Raw genomic sequence first — 26,450 nt, 5'->3', positions numbered from 1 at the left:
TGTGTGGTGCAATGTAGGCTAACTAGATCTAGGCTTGACAACAAAAACAAAACAACAACTACTCTTTTCTACAAACATCTGTGGTATGAAGTCCATTGACTGTGATATCAGCAATAATTAAAGTAAATATTAAATGCATTTTTCTTAAGTTCGTAAACAATTACAATATATGGCCTATATAAAAATAGACTTGAGTAAACAACAACGAGAAACGAATGCTATAATTTGTTTTTGTTGTTATTTTTTTTTAATTGCCTACTATTTGTTTGAGATTCTTAACGAAAGATAATAATTTTATACTTAATACATACAAGCATTTTATAAGAAAAAACAGCCCCCGTTTGATCCCTTGTATTTTTCATTGACTTTTGTGTTTATTGAGTACGAGTACTTAGACATAGTACTCGTACCCACTGCATTATAATTGAACTTATAAAAATTTAATATCTGTTGTAATTTTAAATGATGCGATAATTATGATATGAGGCAAGAAACTGCAAATGTTATTGAACTTATAAATGTTGCATGGGTTTTCCGAAGGTTATGAAGTAACCACAATCAAGGGCACTTTAGAATATATAAATCAGGGTATCGAAGTGATAAGAATTTTTTTTGGTGGCTACTGACCTTACTTTATAAGTATACCCTGCTAATGAAAACTGATTATTGTCAATTCACAATAGTACTTAAACATAATGGGTCCTGCACACCATAAACGTTAATCCCGAATATCTCATGTTTCCAATCCCAAATGAACTAAATTTCTTTAAGTGCTTTAGTGAGACTCTTCTCTCATTTCTAACAATTATAGGTTAGGTTAGGTTGAAAAGTGTGCATATATTAATCCGCGCCATGCCACTATGGACATACACCTAAGCCAGTAATAGACTTGTTGTGCGCTCTTAAAATTATTAAGTAACCTCTAAAAAGAAAATTTTAAGTTAGGAATTTCGTGCTACTTACAGAATCCTAACTTGTTTTCAATACCACTCCCCTAAGTTGGTTAATGTCTGGTATTGTGTCTCTACCTAAGTGCCGGTATCTGTTAGACGCGAAAGCCGGGCAATGACAAAGGAAATGCTCCAACGTCTCATCATTTTGCCCGCATGCCCTACACATACTATCACTTGCCACACCGATTTTACATAAGTGAGCTCGTAGTTCTATGTGTCCCGTTATGTTGCCAATGGCTATACCGACCTCCTTCTTACTTCCTTTCAGTATTAGCCACGTTTTCTCACGATCTGCACCCCCACATGATTTTCGCCGTTCTAAGTGCTAAGATTTTTTTTTTGGGTTTCTAACCTTACCTTATAAGTATACCCTGGTAAAGAAAACTAATTATTGACAATTCACAATAAAGCTCACGCGTTATGGGTCCTACACACCATGTACGTTAATCCTGAATATCTCATGATTCCAATCCCAAACGAACTAAACTTCTTCAAGCCCTTTTATGCGACTCTTCTCTCATTTTTAGCATTAAGTTGAATACATTGCCTTATAGTAATACATAAAAAGATAATTTCTGTTGTTATTTTAAATGATGCGATAATTATGAAATGAGGCAATTAATTGCGAATGTTATCGAACTTATACATGATGCAAGAGGGTTCAGAAGGTTATGAAGTAACCATAATCAAGGGCGCTTTAGAATATGTGAATCAGGGTATCGAAGTGCTATGATTTTTTTGTTGGGCTACTGACGTTACTTTATAAGTATACCCTGGTAATGAAAACTGATTATTGGCAATTCACAATAAAGCCCAAACATTATGGGTCCTGCACACCACGTACGTTTATACTGAATATCTCATGATTGCAATTTCTATTCACAATAGAGAGATTTCAAACGATTTAACTCATTTACGTATGCGGTAATTTGCCCACTGATTATCGACAATTCACAATAATGCTCAATGCGTTACATCGTTATTCTACAAACATATGGTTCGGTTTTCTTTTCCTTCGCTTTTTTTTGGTAATAATCGAGCTCGGAGTCGAGGTCGCAGAATATATCAAAAAACTCAATTTCACAAAACTTATTTTCTTTTGCTATTATAATTTTTTGTTAATGTTTATTTCTCATAACGCTACTGCGTCATACAAGAATTTAAACTTTATAATCCTTCCGCCTATAGATCCTCAATTTAAACAAAGCCTTTTTGTTAATGCGTAATAAAAATAAATTGTCTTTAATTGATTAAATGCGACTTTATTGTCTAGATAGCATATAGCTTAGCTTATCAAATGAAATAATGCCATTATCGTTATAATCTGTTGTTGTAATTCCATTGACGTTATTTCCTTCTCCCTTGTGTTACAACCATATATGAAACACGAATTTCATTGCATTTAAAAAAAAATGCATGGGTATTTAACACAAACAATGTTTACAAAAAACAAACAAAAAATATCGTTTACATATAGAATAAATACGATAGCACGTGCAGTATTTAAATAAAAAAATACAGATTGTTAAAAATGTAAATTATATTTGTACAAACTGGAAATAAACAAAGTGTGACTTTATACGTTTCATTTAAAATATTAAGAAGGTGTAAGGTACTTTTTCATCAATCAATCAACACGCAGGGGATGTCCCCAGTATATGCAGTCAATGCGTTGGTTAGTTGGGGATCGGAGGGGGGAATAGGGAGTAGTGTTTATTGAGACTTGCGAATAGCGCGAAAGACATCTGCTGGAAATCGATTCAACATACGAACCGTACTTGCGAAAAAGAATCGATTACAAACCGGTGTGAGCTTCTCCAAAGTCTTGTATTTCCGACAAAAAACCTCAAGTCAGGAATCAGAAGCCTGATTTCCGAAGAACACACACCGTGGAAGAATCGATGCAACAGTGCCACACAACCCACATTTCGGCCATGCTCAAGGGAAACAATAGAGTTGAATACCCGTCCATCTCCAATCAACACCAAGATACAAGAGAAAAGGTTCCCATGAAAATTTTTCATGTTACAAGTTGTATAAGCAGGACTCACTAACCGAGTTCATTTGTGAAAAGGCCCCATGAACATAGAGGATGTTAAAATATGTCGATTGAAAATTTCACACATAAGAGAAAACGTAAACAAATAACAAGTTGGCATAAACAACAGCAAGTACCAGTGAGTATTGCCGAGAACTTTTCGTCAGTTACGGCAGCTTGGTTTACCTTGCATATAAATGTTGAAAATTTAATTTGCTTATAGATAATTCACAATAGTGTACAATGTGGTAGACCGTTATTCTGAATGAATGTTACCATGTTGAATTATTATAAATGAAAACGAGCACATTTTTTGTGTAAAAATGTCTTTCATTTATTAATTTCAGGAATTCATTAATTTTTGCTCGATATGACCACCTTTTGCCTTGACTATTGCTCTGATTCATTCAAAAACCATAGAACAAGCTTTGCGTTTGTAATTTGCCAGTATTTTGGCCCATTATCGTCAGTGGTTTTCTTCAGCGCATCCACGCAGACATATTTTAATGCCCTCCACAGAAGGATAAGGGTATATTTATGTGGTCATTTCGTTTGCATCACATTGAAATATCGATTTCCGACCCATAAAGTAGGTATATATTCTTGATCCTCGTCTGAAATCACGATTCAGTCTTTAAAAATTAAGATATTGAGCTGAAACTTTTCACAGATTCTTTTGTCCATAGGCATGTACGAAGATGACGAAATATGTTTTGATGCAGCACATATATAGACCGGTCTTCCGATTGAAGGCCTTATGTCCATAACATTAATTACCGCATTTATTACCCGATATTACTGAGATTTATCACAGCGACTTATGTTAAGACGCCTGACATCTGTATCGAGTGTGGTGCATATCGGACTATATTTGGATATAGCTGTCATATATACTAATCGCGAGATTAAGGGTGTTGGGCTTATTATTATTACCCGACTTCGCTGAAATTCGGCACAGGGAGTTGTCTTAGGAACTAAGTTTGATATACGTATCGAATATGGTCCGGATCGGATCTTGATATAGCCCCGAAGAGATCGATCTTTCGATTTTAAGTCTAAGATCCATAAAAGCGGCACTTATTACCCGATTTCGATGTTATTTGGCATAGTGAGTTGTATTGCAAATTTACCCATGAACATTCAATTATGGAAGAGGGGCAAATTTCCCCAAATTTAAATGAAAGCTGTCCGATTAAATTTTAGAACCTCACAAATGTTGCCAGCATTAGGAGGGGAAAACCACCGCAGAAATTTTTTTCTGATGGTCTCGCCAGGATTCGAACCCAAGCATTCAGGCGGACATGCTAAGCGTGGATTTCATTGAATTCCAGCCTTCACTCGCCGAAGCATTTCAGATGTGGTTGCATTTCCTTTTTGGAACGATTTTTGGTGCGATACACAAACATTTTGTCCACTTTGAGGTGTTTGAATTCGCCAACAATAGCCGGTAATCGTAATCACACTATTACGCTGAAACTCCATCACGAAAAAGTAAATGTTTTTGTTGGCTTTTAAAAAATAGAATGAGCTAAAAGCAAAACAAATGCCCTGTAACTATTTGTTCTAGTTTGACTGATAAGCTTGGTAACACTTCACCGATTATATGCAACAGCAATTCCTGGGCGTATATTTAATTTTTATTGATTTTCCTGATTTCCACAAATAATGATATGATTAAATATACACTCCCTACATGCATATCATATTTACAATTGAATCGTTGATTGCTTTCAAGCACTGTCATATTCCTATGAATCCCTTTTGCCTATGGTATTTTATTCGTCTACTACAGATTAAGCTAACTTTTCCGCAATACGCTGTCACAGCCTTCCGCACTTGGTTATCTTATTGTTATTGTTGCTCGCTTTCGTTTTGCATTTTTCATTTTCAATCTATATTTAAATGAATATATATATTTTGTTATTGTCAAAGGAAATTGTTATGTTAATAGCTTTCCATTATACCAAAAACAAGTAAGGTAAGGTGGGTACATACTATGTATGTATGTACATACCAATCAGCTTAAGATGATGCATAACAATAATAACACAATTTATTCACATATGACGCCATCTCTTTTGTGCAGGGAAGGAATACACCCGGGTTTTTGTCTTCCCCCTTTTTTTTTTATTCCCCCAACGAACAAAGGATCTCACCATAGAATAATGTCATCAAGTATATAAGGTTCTTGGTACGCATGGTCCCATCACTGTCTATATGGTATATGGAATTTAAAGCAAATTTGTTTAGGACTTAATGGTGGTGTTTTACAGCTACTACTGGCACTAGCTGGCTTGAAATATTTTATTTCACGGAAATTTAAATAATGTAAAATGTCATTCACTTTTTGTTTGTGTCCTTTGGTGTACTACTTTATGGTGCTGGCAACTCTTTATACAGTCGCCATACCTAAATGATGTCGTTTTACAAATGTGTGTTAATTTATTGTTGACATTTGGCCATATTGTTTCAACAAGCAGGACGTGTCTTAAAGTGTGCGGCATGACGCAAACCATAGAGTTATTTGTTTTTACATCTCGTATAAAGCCATAAACACGTACTGACTTATTATTTGCAATGTGTGTGTCCTTAGGCACTTTGATAAAATATAACAACTTATTTCAATATTTTTTCCTCAATTTCAATAACCACGTCATTGACATTAAATCGAGTTGTTGCTTTTTTGGTTTTATAAAATATATCCTTTATTTGTATTTCTTTATAACAGCGTTGGGCAAGCACACATATACACTTGCATGTTATTGTGTAGGTACACAAGAACCTAAAACCCGGGGGGAACTTATACCTAACACCAAAGCATGGGAGTGGTTATAAAATCATAATAGCTTTCGCACAAATGTAGCTATCCACTCGAAATTTGACACAGATACAATCGAAACCGTAGCGCAGAGGTTAGCATGTCCGCCTTTGAAGCTGAACGCCGGGGTTCGAATCCTGGCGAGAACATCAGAAACAAGTAAAAGCGTGCTAAGTTTGGCTGGACCGAATTTTGGGAATCCACCACCATGGATTCTGATAAAAAATGCATACAAAATGAATCTAGTTGAAGGGCATTATTTTATTCTTCACACCAAACTTCTGTCAAAACAGCAAAAATTAAAGCTTCTAGGAACCAAATAAAAATAATCCGGAGACCGGTTTATATGGGAGCTATATCAGGTTATAGACTGATTTGGAGCGTATTTGGCATAGTTTTTGGAAGTCGTGACAGAACACCACATGCAAAATTTCAGCCAAATCGTACAAAAATTGCGGCTTTTAGGGGCTCAAGAAGTCAAATCGGGAGATCGGTTTATATGGGAGCTATATCAGATTCTTGACCGATTTGGACCGCACTTTGCACAATTGTTGGAAGTGATAAGAGAACACTACATGCATAATTTCAGCCAAATCAGCTAAAATCTGCGGCTTCCGGGGGCTCAAGAAGTTCAATCGTTACATAGGTTTATATGGGAGCTATATTTAAATCTGAACCGATATTACCCATTTGCTATCCCCAACGACCTACATCGATACTAAGTATATGTACAAAATTTAAAGCGGCTAGCTTTGTACGTTCGACCTCCATCGTGATTTCGACAAACGGACGGACATGGCTAGATCGACTCAGAGCGTCGAGAGGATCAAGAATTTATATACTTTATGGGGTCTTAGACGAATATTTCGAGATGTTACAAATGGAATGACTATATTAGTATACCCCCATCCTATGGTGGTTATCCCCTCCTAATGCTGGCGATTTTTGGAAGGTACTGTACCATGGGGCATGTCCGCCATGTAAAAACTTCTCTACAAAGAGGTGTCCCACTGCGGCACACCGTTCGGAATCGGTTATAAAAAGGAAGTCCTTACCACCATTGAGATTAAACTTGAATCGAACAGCACTGAGTGGTATGTGAGAAGTTTGCCCCTGATCCTTAACGGAATTTTTATGGACAAATTTGTAAAAATTTTGAATTTTCACAGTCGAAACCGCATAATTGTAATACACTTTAGAGAAAAATCCCGCTTAAGTGAAACTTGATGGAATGAGCCATTCATTTTTGGTTTTTTTTTTCATTTTTTAACTGGAAAGGTTTTTACAACCCAAATTCTGTTTTGATATAAAACTGAAAAAGTAATTTCTATTGCAAATTTTTTATTTATTAGGTAAATTTGCGTCATCAATAAAATTCGTAAAAACAATTTTTGATATTTCGCCATTTTTTGATATTTGATATCGGTTTTTTTCAACTCGAGATATTTCATGCTTATTCAGTATGTTGAAATTCCTTTTCGATTTGAAAAAAAAAAATCTCCGATCTCATTTCGAAAGAGTAACAAACATAAATTGTGAAATTTAATGATCTTCGCCCTAACAGGCAAAAAACTTGAAAATGAAAAAATTCGGCATTCGAAGCCATCAATACAATTTCCAACAGATGCACAGAATCATGTGTACCACGTCGCAGAAAAAAGTCTGTCATTACACAAAAACACATGCATTGAGAAAAAGTACAGCTAATAGACAGGGTTTTGATCGAGGTTTATGTGGTAATTGTATCATAGAGTCGTTTTCGTAATTAATACGATTCCAAATACAACATTCCAACGCACGCCCCTTGAAGTCATCACACCTACTATGGTTGAAAAGACGAAACGCGTCCCATAGAGGTTGGTTTGTGTTGCTATCTCTGGTTTTTCTTTTTCAGAACAAAACCATGGATCTTGAGAGATCAAATACTATTACAAGGGTCTCACTATTTTAAATTTCGTAAAAAAGGCGTAAGTTCTGATATTGACTGTGACTGGTACGAGTGTTATGGGTTCTCTTTCAAATTTCGTAAATTCTGGGTAGGAAATGCGTCCTTGAGCATTCAATCGGAAAATAGGCGTATGTGGCAGACGCAACAGCAATGTTGAGGGGTCCAAGCAACTCACTGTAATGATGCAAATTGGTAGTAGAAGCGCATTTCTGGGCCCAAATATTTAAGTCAGGAGATAGCTTTATCCAAACTCGGCACGGTTGTTCATAGAGATATTTATTTTCATCCGATTTGGCTGACAAAGACTTAGTTCTGACTTTCAACATCCGTTCCAAGTATGATCCAAAGCGGTCTTTAAACTGATAAAGCCCCCATATAATCCGATCACCGGATTTGACTTGAGGCCCTAGACGATATTAGTTTTTCCCATTTTGCCTGAAATTTTGTTTGTGAATTCTACCCCTATAGATTCATAAATAGATATAGGCCACTTAAAATCGTAAATCCCTTCTTAATCTAAATGACTTCTTGGAGCAATAGAAGCCTCAATCAATAACTCGATTTGATTGTTACAAAATAATTCAAATATAAATTAAGTTAATGAGGATAAATTTTTAGCAGCGGTTCCATGGTGGCAGGCACCCAAGATTCTGCTTGGCCGTTTTTATTTGTTCATTTATTTTATTACTTTTCATTTGATTTTGTTTTACTTTATTTTAATTTGTTTTTTTGTTAATATATTCAATTCTATTCTATTTAATATTCTCATAATAATCGAATGATTTTTTTCTTCTTGTCTTCTTGTTGCTACACGTTTTTTACACATGCATGCATAAGTCGTGTCATGCTTATCAGTTGCATTTACTTGCCCTCTCTTTGCCTCTGTGATTGATCTTTTTGTTGAGTACTATAATCGTTCGTTGTGGCTTCTCAAAAAAATTCTATTCCAAAACACAGGGATCGATCAATGGCAATTCTGTATATGTATGGGTGGCTTTTGCTAAAAACTGTTTGAGTTTTTAACTGATATAAAATCTTGTAAAGGTAGGGATATGTTCTTATCACTTTTCTGTGTGTAGGTAAAAAGTGTGCATGCATAACGGTATAAAGCGAGCATATTAGATAATCAATACATGTGTACAATAAGATACGAGTAGCTTGCCATGTTGTAGGTAGGTGCCTAACACTTCGTTAACGTCGCACTTCGTGTTTTGGTGGAAAACTTTCGATTTTCTTTTTGGCTGCCGTCATCACTTTGCGGGGTTTCATTTTCATTTGATTTTCTTTGTATGTTTAGTATTTGAGATGTTTTCTCAATATATCCGAAACATCGTCTACCACTAAAAGAGAAGCTATAAGGGGGCTATTGTGAGTTGAATGTGGACAATGGACGAGCGTATAGATTGACTTGTAATGAATACAACAAACCCATGGCGTTAGACTTATCACACAACCATTCTATTTTGCTGTTGGGCTAGGTGTGGTGGTGTTTGCAGTTCTGATTTTAGTACTCTCACTTGCTTGTCGCACACCCATGGTGCATCAACATGTGTGTTTTGTATATGTCGATGTCATAGAGGTGCCATATCGTTTCCTATTGGGAAAAGAAGTGTAGGTCATGTTTTTTTGGCTCCTAAGTTCAAATTTGTTCGTTTTTGTGTTTATAAAATGCAAGCCACAAATAATCTGGCATCATTTGTTTTCTGCTAAATCTGGGTGACAGCTATTGACGATTGAGAGCAGCAGCAGTAGTAAGTGGTTCAGTATGTGCTGTGAGCATTTGATATGTTTGTTCATTGGATTGTTTGCATTCCCAAATATTTCCTTGTCTTCTACTCCCAATTCTTCTCTCCAACCTGGTGGAGAACATTATTAAATATTGAGTATGAGAAGAACGCATTTTTTGGCATTTGATTTGTTGTTGCTACTTATTACTAAGTGGTGCGAGCAGTTGTTGTTGTTGTTCGTGTTTTGTAGTGGTATGTGAGTAATGGGGGGATTTGGATTTTCTCACATTTCTCCTCACCACACCAACTACTGTCATTTACTTATCGTCGATTGTACGTATTTATGTGTGTATGTATGTACTTAAGCCTCCTTCTCTCACTCATACAGAAGCACAAAGACATCAGGGAACAATAACACCGACGACGACAACGCCAACGACGACGACGATAGCGCGGCGATGACGACGATGGTGCTCTGGTGATAAAGACATACTGAGCAAGAAGAAACACAAAAACAATTTCTATTTTTCTTTTTACCGAATGGATTTCAGTACATTTGTGCACTTATGAGAGTCAACATGTTGTTTTGAAACATACACTCCAGAAAAAATTCAAAAATTAAAAAAAAGAAAAACACACGTTTAAATTAAAGAAAAAAAAACCAACACATTTTTTTATAAATTGCCAAATAAAGAAACGTTATATTTTTTTTATAAAAAAATATTTTCTAAACAAAGTGAAGTCAGCTTGTTGTTTGATACAAAAGAGAGTCAGTGAATTTCCATATTTCCTTTAAACTCATGCTCCCTTGTTTGCATTACAAATCTTATAATGAAACCAAATAAACGAAAATCGGGGTCAAAATATAAAAAAAACCGTGGAATGAAGAATGAATGGTGTGTGGTGGTTTTAATGACGACGAAAAGTACAACGAGAGAAATGAAAATGTCTTAAATATATAAGAATAAAGATAAAATGTTTTGAAATTAGAAAGAAAAACAAAAAGCATAAAATAGATATAAGCAAATAAAATGTAGAAAAGTATTAAAAAAAATTAAAGTTTGAAAATTTGGTATCTATACATTCAAAACATTAAAAAAGTACATAAAATTTAAAAAAAAAAAAAATAAAAAAATAATAAAAAAGTGTCATTGCTAAAAAGTAACTAAAAAGAAATAAAACTATTAAAAACACAGGTTTTTTGAAATTTTATGAAAAAAATATTATATATATATTTCGGAAGATTGAAAAAAAAGTAAAAAAAATTAAATAATACGCAAAGATCTTAAACGTAAAAATGATTTTTTTATTTAACAGAAAGAGCTATAAATAACTGTATAAAAAATATAAAAAACAACATACTTTGTATACTGTACTACAAAAAAAAATAAATAATATGTTTTTAGGCGCAAAATTCCGAGAAAAATCCAGAAATAAAAGAAATAGATCTTAATTGAGATTTCAAGTGCATTGACATAAGCATTTTCTAATTTTTGTCTGATAAATCAAAATTTTTAGCGTTTCGTTAGTAGCATTTACATTAAATTCCCTGCGATTTCTTTTTTTTTTTGCGTGTCAACGACCTTTGATTAAAGTTGGCGCCCAACGTATAAGCTCTAACTACCAAAGCAATTCAGTAGTTCTTTAACCCGAATCGCCCTGAAGCTTTTTGACAAATTTTTATTCCGATTCCAACAATAACAATGGACCATTTTTGGAAACGCACACTTCTCATGTATCCAAAACAAAGATTTTTAAACCGTTTCAATTTTGCCGTTATAAATGTGTAATATAAATTTTTTGGGTTGACAAATGGCAATACCAGGGTGATATGGATTAATGATTCTATGTATACTCAACTAGTCATTCCGTTTGTAACACCTCGAAATATAGATCTGAGACCCTATAAAGTGTATATATTCTGGATCGTCTGTCGAAATCACGATAGCGGTCGAACGCGTGAAGCTAGCCGGTTGCAATTTTGCACAGATTGATCTTATAGTCATATCGATGCAGATTTGGATATAGACCCCATATAAACCGATCCCCCGATTTTACTTCTTGAGCCCTTAAAAGCCTGAATTTTCCGATTTTGCTGAAATTTGGAACAAAGACTTGAGTTATGATTTCCAACATCCACGCCAAGTATGGTCCGGATCGGTCTATAAACAGATATAGCCCCATATAAACCCATCCCCCAATTAAAATTCTAAATTTTCATCCGATTTGTCTGAATTTTGGTACAAAGACTTGAGTTATGACTTTTAACATCCATGCCATGTATGATTCGAATCGGTCTATAAACAGATATAGCCCCCATATAAACCGATTCCCGGATTTGACTTCTTGAGCCCTTAGAAGCCTAAATTTTCAACCGTTTTGGCAGAAATTTGGAACAAAACCTTAAGTTATGATTTCCAACATCCATGCCAAATATGATCCGAATCGGTCTTTATACACATATAGCCTCCATATAAACCGAACCCAGCATTTGACTTCTTAAGCCTTTAGAAGTCTTAAGTTATGACTTCCACGCCATATTGACTTCTTGAGAACTCAGAAGCCTCAATTTTCATCCGATTTGGCTGAAATTTTGAACAAAGGCTTGAGTTTTGACTTCCAACATCCATGCCAAATATGATCCGAATCGGTCTATATAAACATAGAGCCCTCATATAAACCGTTCCCCGGATTTGACTTCTTGAGCTCTTAGAAGCCTTAATTTTCATCCGATTTTGCTGAAATTTGGAACAAAGACTTGAGTTATGACTTCCAATATACATGTTAAACATGATCCGAATCGGTCTATATACAGATATAGCCCCCATATAAACCGATCCCCGGATTTGACTTCTTGAGCCTTTAGAAGCCTTAATTTTCACCTTATTTGGCCTAAATTTGTGCCAAAAACCTATCTTATGACTTACAACATTAGTGCCAAGTTTTATCCGAAACGGTTAATATGGTGATATAGGGCCCCCTAAGTACCAATATCCCGCAATGACTTCTTGAGACCAAAATAATTCAAATACAAATGGTAAATTTTTAACGGAATCCATGGTGGTTAGTACCCAAGATTGGGCCCGGCCGAACCAAGCTTTTGCTTGTTTTATATTATGTTATTTTATATAGTTTTATTTAATTTTTAATAATTTTTTTTTATATTTTTAATTTTTGTTTATATATTTTTTTATATATTTTTTTAATATATTTGTATATATTGTATTTTTGTTTTTATATTTTTTTATTTCTTTTTATTTTTTTTTTGTTTTATATTATTTTAAATTTCTTTTTATTTTTTTTTTTGTTTTTTAATTTTTTGTTTTTATTTTTTAATTTTTATTATTTTTTTATTGTTTTTTATTAACTTTTATATTTTTTAATTTTTTTTTTTAATTTTTTATTTGTGTTATATTTATTTCATTTGTTTTGTATTTATGTTATTTTTTATAATTTTGTTTTTTTAATTTTGTTTTTTGGTTTTTTTTTATTTTTTTATTTTTTTAATTTTGTTTTTTTTTTTATTTTTTTATTTTGTTTTTTTTTTCATTTTTTTAATTTTGTATTTTTTTATTTTTTTAATTTAGTTTTTTTTTATTTTTTTATCTTTTATTCTTTATTTATTTTTCGTTTTGTTTTTATTTTTTTTTATTGTTTTTTATTGTTTTTTATTTATTTTTTTATTGTTTTTTATTTATTTTTTATTGTTTTTTATTTATTTTTTATTGTTTTTTATTTATTTTTTTAATTTTTTATTGTTTATTTTTTTATTCATTTTTGTTTTTATATTCTTTAAATTTTTTATTTTTTTTTTAATTTTTTTTTCTCTTTTTATCTTTTTTTAGTTTTTCATTTGTTTTGTATTTATTTTATTTTTTAATTTTTTCTTATCTTTTATTCTTTATTTATTTATTGTTTTTTTTTATTTAATTTTTAATTGTATTTTTGTTTTTTATTCATTTTAGCTTTTATTTTTTAAATTTTTAAATATTTTTTTTAAATTTTTATAATGTTTTATTTCATTATATTTTTTTTATTTTAATTTTTTGTATTTGTTTCTTGTTTTGTTATTTTTTAATTTTTTTGTTTGTTTTTATTTTTGCAATTTGTTTTTAATATTTTTTATTTGTTTAATATTTTTTTTATTTGTTTATTTATTTTAAAAAATTTTTTTTTAACTTTTATGTTTTTTATTTATAATTTTTATTTTGTTTTATTATATTTTTTCTATATTATTTTTTTTTGTATTTTGTTCTTGTTTTATATATATAGTTTTTAATCATGTTTCTCAAATTTAAAATTGGCAATATTCACTGAAACGGAAATACACCATTTTTACAAGTTACCATACTTTTCGATTTCATTAGCTGTGTAGGGAAAAAATTTTTAGTGTTGCCGTCCAAATTAGAAAATCTACTAGTCATTGAACTTTTCGTTAGCCTCATTTTTCAAATCTAAATCCATAAATCTTTATAAAATGTTACTTAAGTTTAAGATATAACAAACAATCCAAAAACGCGTATCTCAAATCGATTTTTTTAAAACCACCACTCAGTCATTCCAGCCCACCTACAAAAATAAAAATGCCTTTAAACCCAAATAAACAATCAACACAAAAGTGCCGCCGTCAATAAGAGAAAGAAAAAAGAAATCCGAAATTCTATATCAACCTCTTTTATTATTTGCAGATTTTTGTGAATATTTTTTTGCACAATTAAGCTTTTTGAAAAAGCCCTGAAGCAATGTGACTTAATTAAAGGAAAACCCCTGTGCTTTTTGTAAAAAAAAAAACAAAAAATATCCATGTGTATATGTGTTTATTGTGAAAGAAGAAATTCCAGTGAACAACTATCCTAGACCTAAAGAAAAGTTGGTGGAAATCAACAACCCAGAAAGAGAAAAAAAAAACAAAAGAAAATCTAACGTGTTTTAAGCCAATTAAACGTCAAATAAGGCACATCAAATATTTAAAAGAAAGACTATTTTTAACTTGGAGAAAAATATATACGCAAGACTAGAAAAAAGAAAACAAAAGGAAAACTAAACAAAATAACCAAGAACTGAATTGGATATTGGAAAAAATACTCGGGTAGAGCAAAACAGAAAAATAATTATAAAAAAAAGGAAAAAAGAACACCCGATGGCAACATTAGCAATAGAACAAAATAACGCCCACTTAAGAGTAACGTCGACGAACACGGCCAACGGCAATAGCCAAATAAACGCTAAAGCCAACGCTAACGTCAACGCTCTCTGTAGTAAGCCCATTAAAATCCCCCTGAATCAAAGCGAACGCTTCTCCACGCAACTATCCACAGGTTCTGCTGATAGTGCTTGTGTCGTTATTGCCAGTAGCAGCAGCAATAATGGTGGCCATACACCTCGCTCTTCCTTTGCTTCTTTGACAGCAGCCAGTCGCAACAAGGATGATTCTATTACCCAACGCAGTGCCTCGTTAAGCTTACATGGCGCCGCTCATCCTAAATGCCAGTTGCAAAAACTTAAGCAACCCGCCTATCGTCAATTGCTGTCGCAAGACAGTGGCATTGACAATGATCGAGATTCGGCCGTGGGTTCCCAGCAGCAGTTGAAATCAGCAAATTGCTCCTCATCAAGCAATGAATCTATTGGGGCCAATTCTTCGGGGGATTTGTCTCACTCAAAATACTCAGAGGATAATCTAGAATCAGAGTCCTCAAGTGGTTATTCGGGCAGTACCCATAGCTTTGGGGCCCTTAACAATAATGCAACACGTAGAATAAAATACAAATCCTGTAACAGCTCAACCACCTTGGGCTTGGGTCTGGAAGATCGCATAGATGAAGTCGAGGATTTGCATTTGGATGATGATGATGATGAGGTTGATGGTGAAAATCCCGCCTTGATTGTTGGCGAGGAAGAGGATCCCGACGATAGTGGTTTGCAGATGTGTGTAAGCCCCAACCCTGGAGGTGTTGCCTTAGTCAATGATGTCAGCAAAGAGTCGACTTCCTTGGAGGCGGTAGCCACCAAAAGCAGCCACAAAACTCATGCAGCAAACGAAAAATCCAAGGAAGAGATAGCGCTTAGCAAGAAAAATGCAGGACAAGTATTGGCCACAGATGGCAACTACTATTTCCCCTTGCTAAATATATCTGATGATCCAGTTATCAATCCAAAATTGATCAACAAAAAGGATGGATTGCAGGATTGCATGTATTACCTGGATGAATTTGGTAGTCCCAAATTACGTGAAAAATATGCCCGCAAACAAAAAGTCAAAGAGTTGAAACAGCAAAAACAAAAGGCAAAGAAAAAGTTGTCAGAGGAAACGAAAGCGGCGACGACGACGGCCACGACAGCCCCAATTGTCCCAAAAACAACAACAACAACAACCAAAAAACGTCATTGCACCTTCACCACACAAGAATGTCAAGAAGCTGAAGAATTACAGCCACTGCATCCATCCCACACAACACAACCTCAACCCCAACCTGCTGCACCATCCTCATCAGTCCCTCATAAAAACCTTAATAATAACAAATCCAAAAACACATTAGAAACTCACTGTGATACTAAAGAAAATAGTCATTTAAGTTACGATAAGAAGTCTGCTGATAGCTGTAAGACCCAAAAGAAGGATAACGTTGATGCAATTACTGTAGCCGTTGCCTCTGAGGCACGTGCCGATGATGACACTGTTGTTGATGAGGATGATGCCGCCAACAATGAAGATGGTGGTGGTCCCTGCGATGATGATCCCTGCAATTTGCGTAAAGCCTCAATGACACCATCCTGTGTGAGCTGGACAAAAGTTATGAAGAAATTCAAAAATATGTTAGGTAAATAGAAACGCAATACTAACAAACTTTGTAACACTCATTCAAAGGGTTTATAAAAAGAAGTTTTTTTTTTTCAAAATTTAAGTGGCAAGGATAAATGTTTTTTTTTGTGTTGGCTTGGTGGGAAATTGTAAGAAAAGTTGTTGTAATACTCAAGGGGAAAGTAAATTAAAAATTCCTCATTGGAGATATTATCAGTGGTTGCTGTTTTCAATTGCATTGCAATGTTTCTCATTTCCTTAGTTAGGCTGAGGAGAGGCTGCGGATATTAATCCACCCCATGCTACTATGGCCATACATTGAAGCCAGTAATCGGCTTGTTGTGCGCTCAAATTTATAAAAAGTAGTCTTGAAAAATAAAAATCGAAATGACGAATTCTGTGCTACTCACAAAATATCCAAGTGTTGCCCATTCCACTTTACTAAGTTGGTTAAGTTTGGTACAGTTCCCCAAACTTTGTGCCGGTGTCTGTTTTGGCTGGTACTATGTTCGTTTTTCGCTACATTTTTTTGTGATTACTTTTTATACCCTCCACCATGGGATGGGGATATACTAATTCGGTATACTACTCTAAATATTCGTCTAAGACTCCATGAAGTATATATATTCTTGATCGTCATGATATTTTAAGTCGATCTAGCCTTTCGAAGGAGTAAAGCTATCCGCTTGAAATTTTGCACAAATTCTTTTTATAACTGTAGGTCGGTTGGGATTGTAAATGGGCTATATCGGTTAATAACCTGACATAGCTATCATATAAACCGATTTTGGATTTTGAATTCTTGACCCACTAGAGGGCGCAATTCCTATCCGATTTTGCTGAAATTTAGCATGAGGTGTTTTGCTATGACTTCCGACAAATGTGCCAAATATAGTACAAATCGGTCTATAACCTGATATAGCTGCCATATAAACCGATCTGGGATCTTAACTTCTTGGAACCCCAAGAGTGGGTAATTATTATCCAATTTGGCTGAAATTTTGTACAACGATTGCTTCCATGACCTTTAATATACGTGTCAAATAAGGTCTGAATCGGTCTACAGCCTGATACAGCTCCCGTATAAACCGATCTCCCTTTTTAATCTTGAGCCCCTAAAAGGCCCAATTCTTATTCGGCTGAAATTTAACACATAGACTTCTACTGTGGTCTCCAACACTCAAAACCTGGGCAATGGCAAAAGAAATGCTCCAACTTCTCATGGTCTTTTTCATATGCTCTATACATGCCACCCCTATTCTGCTTAAGTTTTCTTGTTAATGTGTCCCGTTATGATACCGCAAGCCATCCTGAACCTTGCCATTCTTTTTACTTTATTACCATAATAGCCTTGTCTACTCACGATCCGGATCTCCTCATAGAATTTTCGCCGTCCTATGCCACAGTGCTACATACCATTCGTTGCCCACGCCCTTAACACGGACTGCCTCGCCCCCGAAATGTTTACCTTTCCATTATGTTTACCTTTTTCACCACTAAGAATCCAACATTCTTAGACAACAACACTTGCTCGGTTGTTTGTTCTTTTCAATCTTATGGCAACCTTTTCAATAAAACAACATTATGGTCGTATTTGGCAACTCTATTTCTAGTTTGTCACATATTACAGTTGTATGGCATGATTTCTTTCCCTAAAGGGAGCAATGGAAGATGACTAGGATCTAGTTTCGGTTATCCATAACCTTTGAATATTCAATATACTATGGATCGTTATTAACAACTCAATTTTCAGTTGGTCACATATGATAGTTGTAGGCTTGATATCTAGTTTCGGTCATTAAAAGCCTTTGGACATTTGTTTGTTTGTCTTTTAGTGTTGAATCCTCTAGAAAGGAAGAAATGGCCCGGCAAAACCCTTTGCATATATTTTCCTAAAATGTACCTTTTTTTCCAACTAGCTACTTAAAATTTGTCGAAAAACCAAAATTTTTCCACGGACATCTTTTAATTAAAGTGGCTGCTATTCTCAAATGTATGGCAACATTTCCCACCAAAATTCTGTAACGGATCTTAAGAGGCATCTCTGTTATCAGTGGTTGCAAACAATTGTGGGGCAACATTTTTCAATTATCATCACAAAATACCGCGAATCTTATAACCAATGTTCTTTTTTTTTTAGTTGAAACCAGTTCTTCATGGTCAGAACTAATTTATTTATTTTTATAAATTGACAAATCTCTATCACACAAAAGGGTGCAATTGAAATTTCCAGTTTATTTTGTCCAATTTTCTTTATTTTTCAACATGGCAACCCTATGTAGATTGCTTATCCCCAATTGACAAACGTTGCTGACGAAGATTTTGGTGATAATTGAAAACAACGACAAAGGTGACACAATTAGATTATGTGTGTTAATTAGTGGGCGATGCCGCTGCATTTGATTCTACATAACATTACCGGGTTTATTCACCATCATCACTATTGCCAACACATGGCTTTTAAATATAGTAAAGAAAGCCGATAACACAACAAAGTATTGATGCAATATCTAGCTAACCTTGCCATATTGTATGATGTTTACTTAAATCTTTGTTCACTTTATTCAATAATAACCTTGCCACACTGTGATTTATTTTTGGTTTTGATTTAAAACAGTTTTAGTTATTTTATATTAGCCTTTGTCTTATTTACGTTTCAATGAAAATGTCAATTTTGGTGCTAATTACTTATTTAACTTTTCTTCTATTTCTAGGTAAGTGCCTGCAGCAATCTTGAAAAAATGATCAATTGATTAAAAATAATAAAAATGTAGCCTTGATAAAGAACTTTTTCGTTATGGTAAGCTAAATTATTTTTCCATGCAAAGAAGCTATGTAATGACGTCATAATAGCAAAATATTTTTTTTTATATCTTGAGTTTAAAGTCAAGATATAGATAATGTTGCTAAACAAATGGTATAGTAAATATAAAGAATTTCATTCATATCAGCATAAGATAACAACAAAGTAGGAGAATTGTGTTATTATATGAACATAAATCATGTCAATATGCATATAAGCATATTGATAGAAAAGTTTTGCACCATGGTTTCTTAGATAAATTCATTTGGATTTTATTTTGTTAAAGAAAAATAAAAATTATTTAAATTTTTTTCACATTTTCTAAACTTTTCACGAACTTGACTTAAAGAACATCGAAGAAACTTTTCTCATTAAAACTGTGTCTCTCTTTCTCTCTTTTTTCAAATTGTCGGTAATGAAATATATATTTTGGGCACTCTTTTATTACGATTGCACATTTTGGGTTAGGTCAACCACATATTTCACATAAAACCCTGTTTGTATTCTATTGCTGTGTTAATAAATAATACCGAGTTGTATTGATGTATACAACTGGTATGAATATGCCCTCAATGGCAACTCTGATATATGAGAGACTTGTTGCAAATAACATAACGGTATTATTAATTAACATTGCAGGGTACTCTTATAAGGTAATGTTATATGATCAGCTGATTACTTTAGTTTTACATTTAAAACATTCTAGGAGTTATTCGCACCAAAAAATTCGAGGTGAGTTAGAGAGATCCTAGACATTAAAATTGCAACAATGCCCCAAAATATTTTGCATTTGAGACCATTTTACAATAGTTATCTCAAATTTAGGTAAAAAAGCCAAATTTGCTGATTGATTTATGTTGGCATTAAAATTCATTTAGGTTTTTCGACCAATTGGGGTTCAAATTTTCCGTAACACAAAATTATCTCGAAACATATTTGGACTTGGGATATGTTTGCACAAAAAAAATTGGGGTGAAAATAAAAATTAGGTTGTATAACCAAAAAATTACCCCTATATAATTACATTTTTATACCCATTCCGTTTGTAAAACCTCGAAATAATAACCTTCGACTCCGTCAAGTATATATATATTCGTGGTCGTATTGACATTCTAAGGCAGACATGTTGGTCCGAAAAATAGCGTTCGAACGCTTGAAATTTTGCACAAATTGTTCTTATTGATGTAGGTCATTGGGGATTGATAATGGGCCATAACGGTTCAGATTAAGATATGGTCCCCATATAAAGTGGTCCTTCGATTTGCCTTCTTTAGCACCGTGGAATCCATGGTGGTGGACTTACACATACGGCCCGTTGGACGTTTTTATACATACAACAAGTAAAAGCGTGTTAAGTTCGGCCGGGCCGAATCTTGAGAACCTCCAACCATGGATTCTGGTAAAAATGTATTCAAAATAAATTAGTTGAAGGGCACAATTGTATTCTACATATCAAACCAGTAAAATTTAAGGTTCTAAAAACCGAACAAGGATGATCGGGAGATCGGTTTATATGGAAGCTATATCTAAATCTAAACCGATATGGTCCATTTGCAATCCCCAACGATCTACATCAATAGTTAGTATCTGTGCAAAATTTCATGCGGCTAGCTTTACGCGTTCAACCGCTATCGTGATTTTGACAGACGAACGGACGGACATGGTTAGATCGACTCAGAACGTTGAGACGATCAAGAATATATATACTTTATGGGGTCTTATACGAATATTTCGAAGTTTTACAAACGGAATGACTAGATTAGTATACCCCCTTCCTATGGTGGTGGGTATAAAAAGGACAAATATCAATATATTGAGGCATTACAAAGTAAATGAAAAATTTACAAAAACCCCATCCTGTGGCCATTAATTACTACAAATTTTGAAATAAAATCTTGCAAGGCATTTACTTTACTATGATTTTTTTGGTTGAGCTACAAATCTTACTTTATGAGTATACATTGATATATGGACAACATTTGTGTTATGCTGCCTAAGCACTAGGTAAATAAAGGTACATACCATTTTGGAATTTAGCAAACTGAAATTCGGCACAGAGAAATGTCGATAAATTTTGGTGTCTTAACAAATTGTTAACAACGAGATTTCCTCTTCTTTAAACAAATATATTAAACGTTCATAAACATGTGTGTATCTTATGTGTTCATCAACTTTTGTTAAACTTACCTTCGAACATTTAAAAATATATTTCCTTATGTTTCCCTTATCTCTTTCTCGGAAAAATTTATTAACTTAACAGAAAACCAACACAATATTTCCTTATTATTCAATGTAATTTTGGGAGTTCAAACATATCTGACGAAAAGTTCAGATTTTTAACAACATTGTTGTCGTAATCAGGGCAACAGCTTCTTTTCTTCCTACTTTTATAGAAACAAAGATTTTAATAGACTTTGTACTTTTATATTATGGTTACATGATAACAATGAAATGCGCCAAAGTGATGAAACTTTTTTTTTATTATACTTAGCTTAGCTGGCGAATATATATTAATTTAATATGTATAAACTATTTTTAATAATTACAATAGACTTCGAGTAGTATATTTGCGAATTTGCTTGATAATTTTAATCAGTTTACCAATAATGTTTAGAATCGTAATATTTAATTTTTCTCAAACACTTTTGGCTACATATATTATTTATACCTGTAAAGGTCCCATTAGTTTTTGGTCAAATGACCATTACATTCATAGCACCAACATACAGCTGATTTAATCTTAACGAAGCGAATTATTTCATCGAACAAACTATTGTTGCATATACTTGTTTGCATATATGCTAATATTTCTTTGATTTGTCATACATTTATGGTTATTATTTTCATTAGCAAACAAAACTAATTTCTATGTATGGTATAGTTAAAAGGCTTGTGTAAATAATGAATATAGTGCAGCATGCTGGTGTGGTGTGTAAAAGAACTTCACAGTATAATGGCTAATCGTACAAAACAATAATGAAAATTTTATGTATAGTCAATAGTTTTGTTGAATTTTAATGATTCAACCATTCGGATACTTACAATATTTTTGTGTCATGTTTTGACGGTGCGTATATATTTTTTTTTGGTTTTAAAATCATTTATTATTTTCTTTATGTCAATAACTGTGTTTTCATTAAACACACCACAAACATTGGTGATAATCTTACAAAGCTCTGTGCTGTACATTAAATGCAATTATGATCTTAGTTATAAATATAAATGGAATTGATAACGTTATTGCCCCAATGAAGGCATTTCGTTGTTCTTTGCAAAGCTTGCTATCTTTTGGCAAATGATTTATTAAGTCAAGAATAAGTCACTGTGACACTGCGCAATTTATCATTAAAGAAAAACATATGACAAATTTTTTTATATAATATTAGTTTTCCCAAGTTTCACAAATGTTAAAATATTTACAGATTACCAGTTTTCAATTAATGGGTCTTCAAAAGAAGCGTTGAACAATATACAGAGAATTATTTTGTCTTTTAAGGGTACTTTACAAATACTGATCGCTTAAGTTTTTTTTTTTTATAAAAAACAACACAATTTAAAAACAATAAAAATCAATTGATTTATTGCTTTTATAAGTAAATAATATTTTTTTTTTATTTTCGAATGTGTATGTCTTAAAGCCAAAAATGACAAAATCACTTTTCTTAATAATTCCTTTTATGTCACATGATGATACTCTCAATTTGTAACAACCCGTTTTGTGTTTTACCTCCGTTATGAGTAACAATGTAGCTTTATGTGATTGTTTTTTTTTTCTTCTTTTTTTGAGTAGCAAACATTTCGTTCAGTATGTTAATCCAATGAACTAATATGTCTGTTTAATTTTTTTCATATTTATATTTGCACAGCTTGTGTTAATAATTAGCAAGCAAACTAAACAAATGAAGTGATAATCATTTATATATATTTTATAAATGCTAAGGAAACGAAAAGCTGTTATAACATATTCAATTCGTAAAAAAATTCCATTAAGAATGAAAAATATGCCAAAAGCCGCCGTCGTTGGGCAAACATTATTTGTTTGCATTTGCAGCATAGCAAATGATCAGCTGATAGTGAAATGTTATTTTTAGCACCATCTTGAGAATTAGTGTAGAATGTGTGTGGTTAACGTAAAATAAGGTAGTGACAAAGGAAATTTTAGTTGGTAAATAAAGATAATAACATTACGATACGTTTCCTTTAATAATTATTGTTTTTGGTAAAAACTGCAAAACATTCCACGTAAGTTTTATTCGTTTTTCTCACCTTACTTGGAAAAATTCACAATTGGTTTTTAAAAAAGTAAAAGAAAAAATAATTATGAGTGCATACAACATTAAAAGAGAAAATGAATGGTATTTTATGAAGTTAAAAGCTTGAAATAAAAAAGAGTTTCTGAAAACCAAACAATTAATATCAAGCTGTGCGCCAAATGCAAACACCACATCACTTATACCGGTTTTTAACTGCAATTGCGACAACGACCTACTTATTATTATGTTTTGATTGTGATTGCATAAAACAATTACCCTGAGGTCGTGCCCACTGTTGGGCGCCATTCATTTTTCAAAGGAAAATGATGCATATGAAGTTATTTATAAATAAATGCCGATCTCCCGACTATAATTCTTAAGCCTCTAGTGGCTCAAATTTGCACAATAATTTCTCCCATGAATAGCAACATCCATGTATGGCCGGAATCTGTTCACAACCTGATATAGTGCCCATATAAACCGATCTCCAGATTATACTTAGTGAGTCTCTAGAGGGCAGAACTCTTATCCGATTTGGATGACATTGGACATTATGAACTCTCCTATGATTTCCTACATTTTTCTAAGTATAGTCCGCATGGATCTATAATCTGACATAGCTCCTATATTAATCGATTTCCCAATTTTTACTTCTTGGGCCTTTTATTATGCTTTATTTAGTTTCTGCCTACAAAGAGAATTGTGTAAAGAACTGCCTTCTGTATTTTTCCTGGGTATAGTGCCATTTGAGTTCAATCGTAGTTTAAAGCGCCACGTGGGCGCCACTTTATAAGTATAAAAGTCTGTATTACTTCTATTACTAAAGATATTGTAGTTCCAATCGTCTCCATCAGCTACAATGCTTCCTATTAAATAGCGGAGCAGATAATGTGTAATTCACATTAGCAGGCAGTTGCTTGACCAAAGTGAAAGCTTTCTTAAGTTCACGGCAGTGGCCATAGCACGTTGTCTAAACATAATTTCCTGTTTTAGCTTCTAACGATTGCCAAAAATGTTCTTGGATCTTTACTCTCCACCAAAACATCCATATATTTTGGGCTTTAAGTAAAATAAACGCCCTTCTTCTTATGCTGATAAGCCTACATCCGTTTATTGCAAATTTCGCTACTCATAGATCTTAGTTCTTGCCAACAATCATCTTTAAGTCTTGCCAATAATTTTTTACTACTTGGTTTACACAATTTGTAGAAAAGTTTTACACTCTTGAAATATTCTCAATTTATAGACTTTAATCCCTTTGATAAATTACAATCGAGGCAATTATACGTTCTAACTAATTAAAATACCACTCTTAACTTACATTCGGCTTTTGTTTATGTTAAAGAAAGGAAAACCGTTACATGAAAGCTTACATATACATACTCATATCGCCTCATTATTAAGTGTTTCTCACCTCACTCAATCTCATAAGTGCCTCAAATTTGGCGCTGATTGAGTAATTGAATTATCGATAAACGATTATAAATTTTCCGATCAATTGAATATCAGCTGTTAGCTAACCAATGATTTGGAAAACACTAATATATTAGGTGAATCTTTTGTTCCGCTTTTTAAAAATTCAATGGTACTCCCTCTCTCTTCCGCGGAAGCTCTGCCCCAAAAAGATAAGTTCTCATTAAAAATATAATTACACATTAATCGCAATAGCATAATCTCGAAATAAGAAAAAAACCCTAACAGAAATATTGTGTTGTTGACTGGTCGGGATGTTGTCGCCTGTATTTTCATGCAATGCTGATGGCATGTGCCACTCAAACATTATCAATTATGGCAGAGTATTACGCCTCTTGACTTATGATGGACAAGAAACAACAATGCTAATGATGATGATCATCATCGTTACCACCAAACCAAACCAAACAACAGACAAAGACAATTTCTTTTTGATTGATAACAAAAGTTGGCGATGATATTTTCATATTCATATATAAATACATTTCAGTTCAATATGTGATTATGGTGTTGGTGCCCTGATGATTGTGGCTACGTTTTATTGCTGCTGTTAAGGCATAAAACAAAGAGTGCGACATCTAATGATGGTGGACTTCTAGTTATCAGGAATCGTGCCATTTTGCACATAAAGCTTAACACTTCAATTATAAGTTGTTGTTGTTATTGCTTTTGTGTCTATTACTATGATTCTCGCTTAATTAATCAATTATTTGACGTGCATGGTAATGATTTGACATGGAAAAAAGGAATTGAGATTATTTTTTTTTTTATTTCGTTGTACATACATATATGTGCTTTAAATAATCTACCAAAATTTAGTTTTATTTTGTGGTTTTAACCTCAACCTTGATATGATGAGAAGGGCGAAACACAAAATGTGTGTACGTTTTAATATATATAAAAAATAAGCTAAAACCGCACAACAATATTTACGCTAATGCTTTGACGTCAATACTAAATGAGTGATTGTCACAGGGACACACCCATTAACTGGTTGTTTTTCAAATCCATGCCCCTGAAAAGCAACGACGTAAGAATTTCAGTGTTTTTTTTTTTTCTCATCACCTGTGAGAGAAATTTTTAAAAGAAATTATTTTTGCATCCTAAATGTATGCTTCAGATATTGTACTAGTACTTGACAGTCATTAAATACATCTGAAATCTTGAAAGCTTTTAATAATGATAGAAATAAATTGAAATGTAAATCATTTTACTCATTGTACCGTTAACTTAACACTATTACAGCCAAAGCCTTGTTTATTTTGAATATTAAAAAAGGCAATTTTCAAGTTCTGATACTTTTTTAAGCCTTAAATTTAATTTTTTTCTGAGCTAAGTGCATCTCAGTGGCCTTTCTTCGCTTATGACTCTCACATAAATCGATCTTCAAATTTCTTGAGAACCTGAAGGGTGAAATTTTTAATCATTGGAATGAGAAGTCTCCGCACTTCTCCTTTCGTACCTCGGAATCTTTCACACCGCAAGTATGTAGCACCCTGAGGAAAAGTGATGCCACTGCTCTTCCAAGAGGATCAGATTAACTTTTGTCAGACAAAGACTTTGAAGCTTATGTAACAGAGGTGGAAAACTCTGACCAAAGTCCTGTTTCTGCAAAAAAATCTCTACCATTTTAAA

The 26,450-nt window shown here is 33.2% G+C and overlaps 1 protein-coding gene across 3 annotated transcripts in view; it reads left to right on the top strand.

Annotated features, from left to right (window-relative positions):
* The first annotated feature begins 10,058 nt into the window (after positions 1 to 10,058).
* The window catches only part of LOC106082908 (cyclin-dependent kinase 11B), a 76,315-nt gene continuing 59,923 nt past the window's right edge, over positions 10,059 to 26,450 (top strand). For 2 of the 3 annotated variants that reach the window (XM_013245664.2, XM_013245665.2), the window contains exons 1-2: positions 10,061 to 10,253; positions 14,173 to 16,305. In XM_013245664.2, the coding sequence (XP_013101118.2) occupies positions 14,625 to 16,305 (1,681 nt within the window). In that variant the 5' untranslated portion in view covers positions 10,061 to 10,253; positions 14,173 to 14,624. Of the gene's footprint in view, positions 10,254 to 14,172; positions 16,306 to 26,450 lie in introns of all 3 variants that reach the window. The other variant, XM_013245663.2, reaches the window with a different exon arrangement.

The sequence above is a fragment of the Stomoxys calcitrans genome, chromosome 4 (genome assembly GCF_963082655.1).
Source record: "Stomoxys calcitrans chromosome 4, idStoCalc2.1, whole genome shotgun sequence".
NCBI lineage: Eukaryota > Metazoa > Arthropoda > Insecta > Diptera > Muscidae > Stomoxys > Stomoxys calcitrans.
Note: the sequence above shows the minus strand (reverse complement) of the source record. Positions and strands in the feature narration are given on the sequence as shown.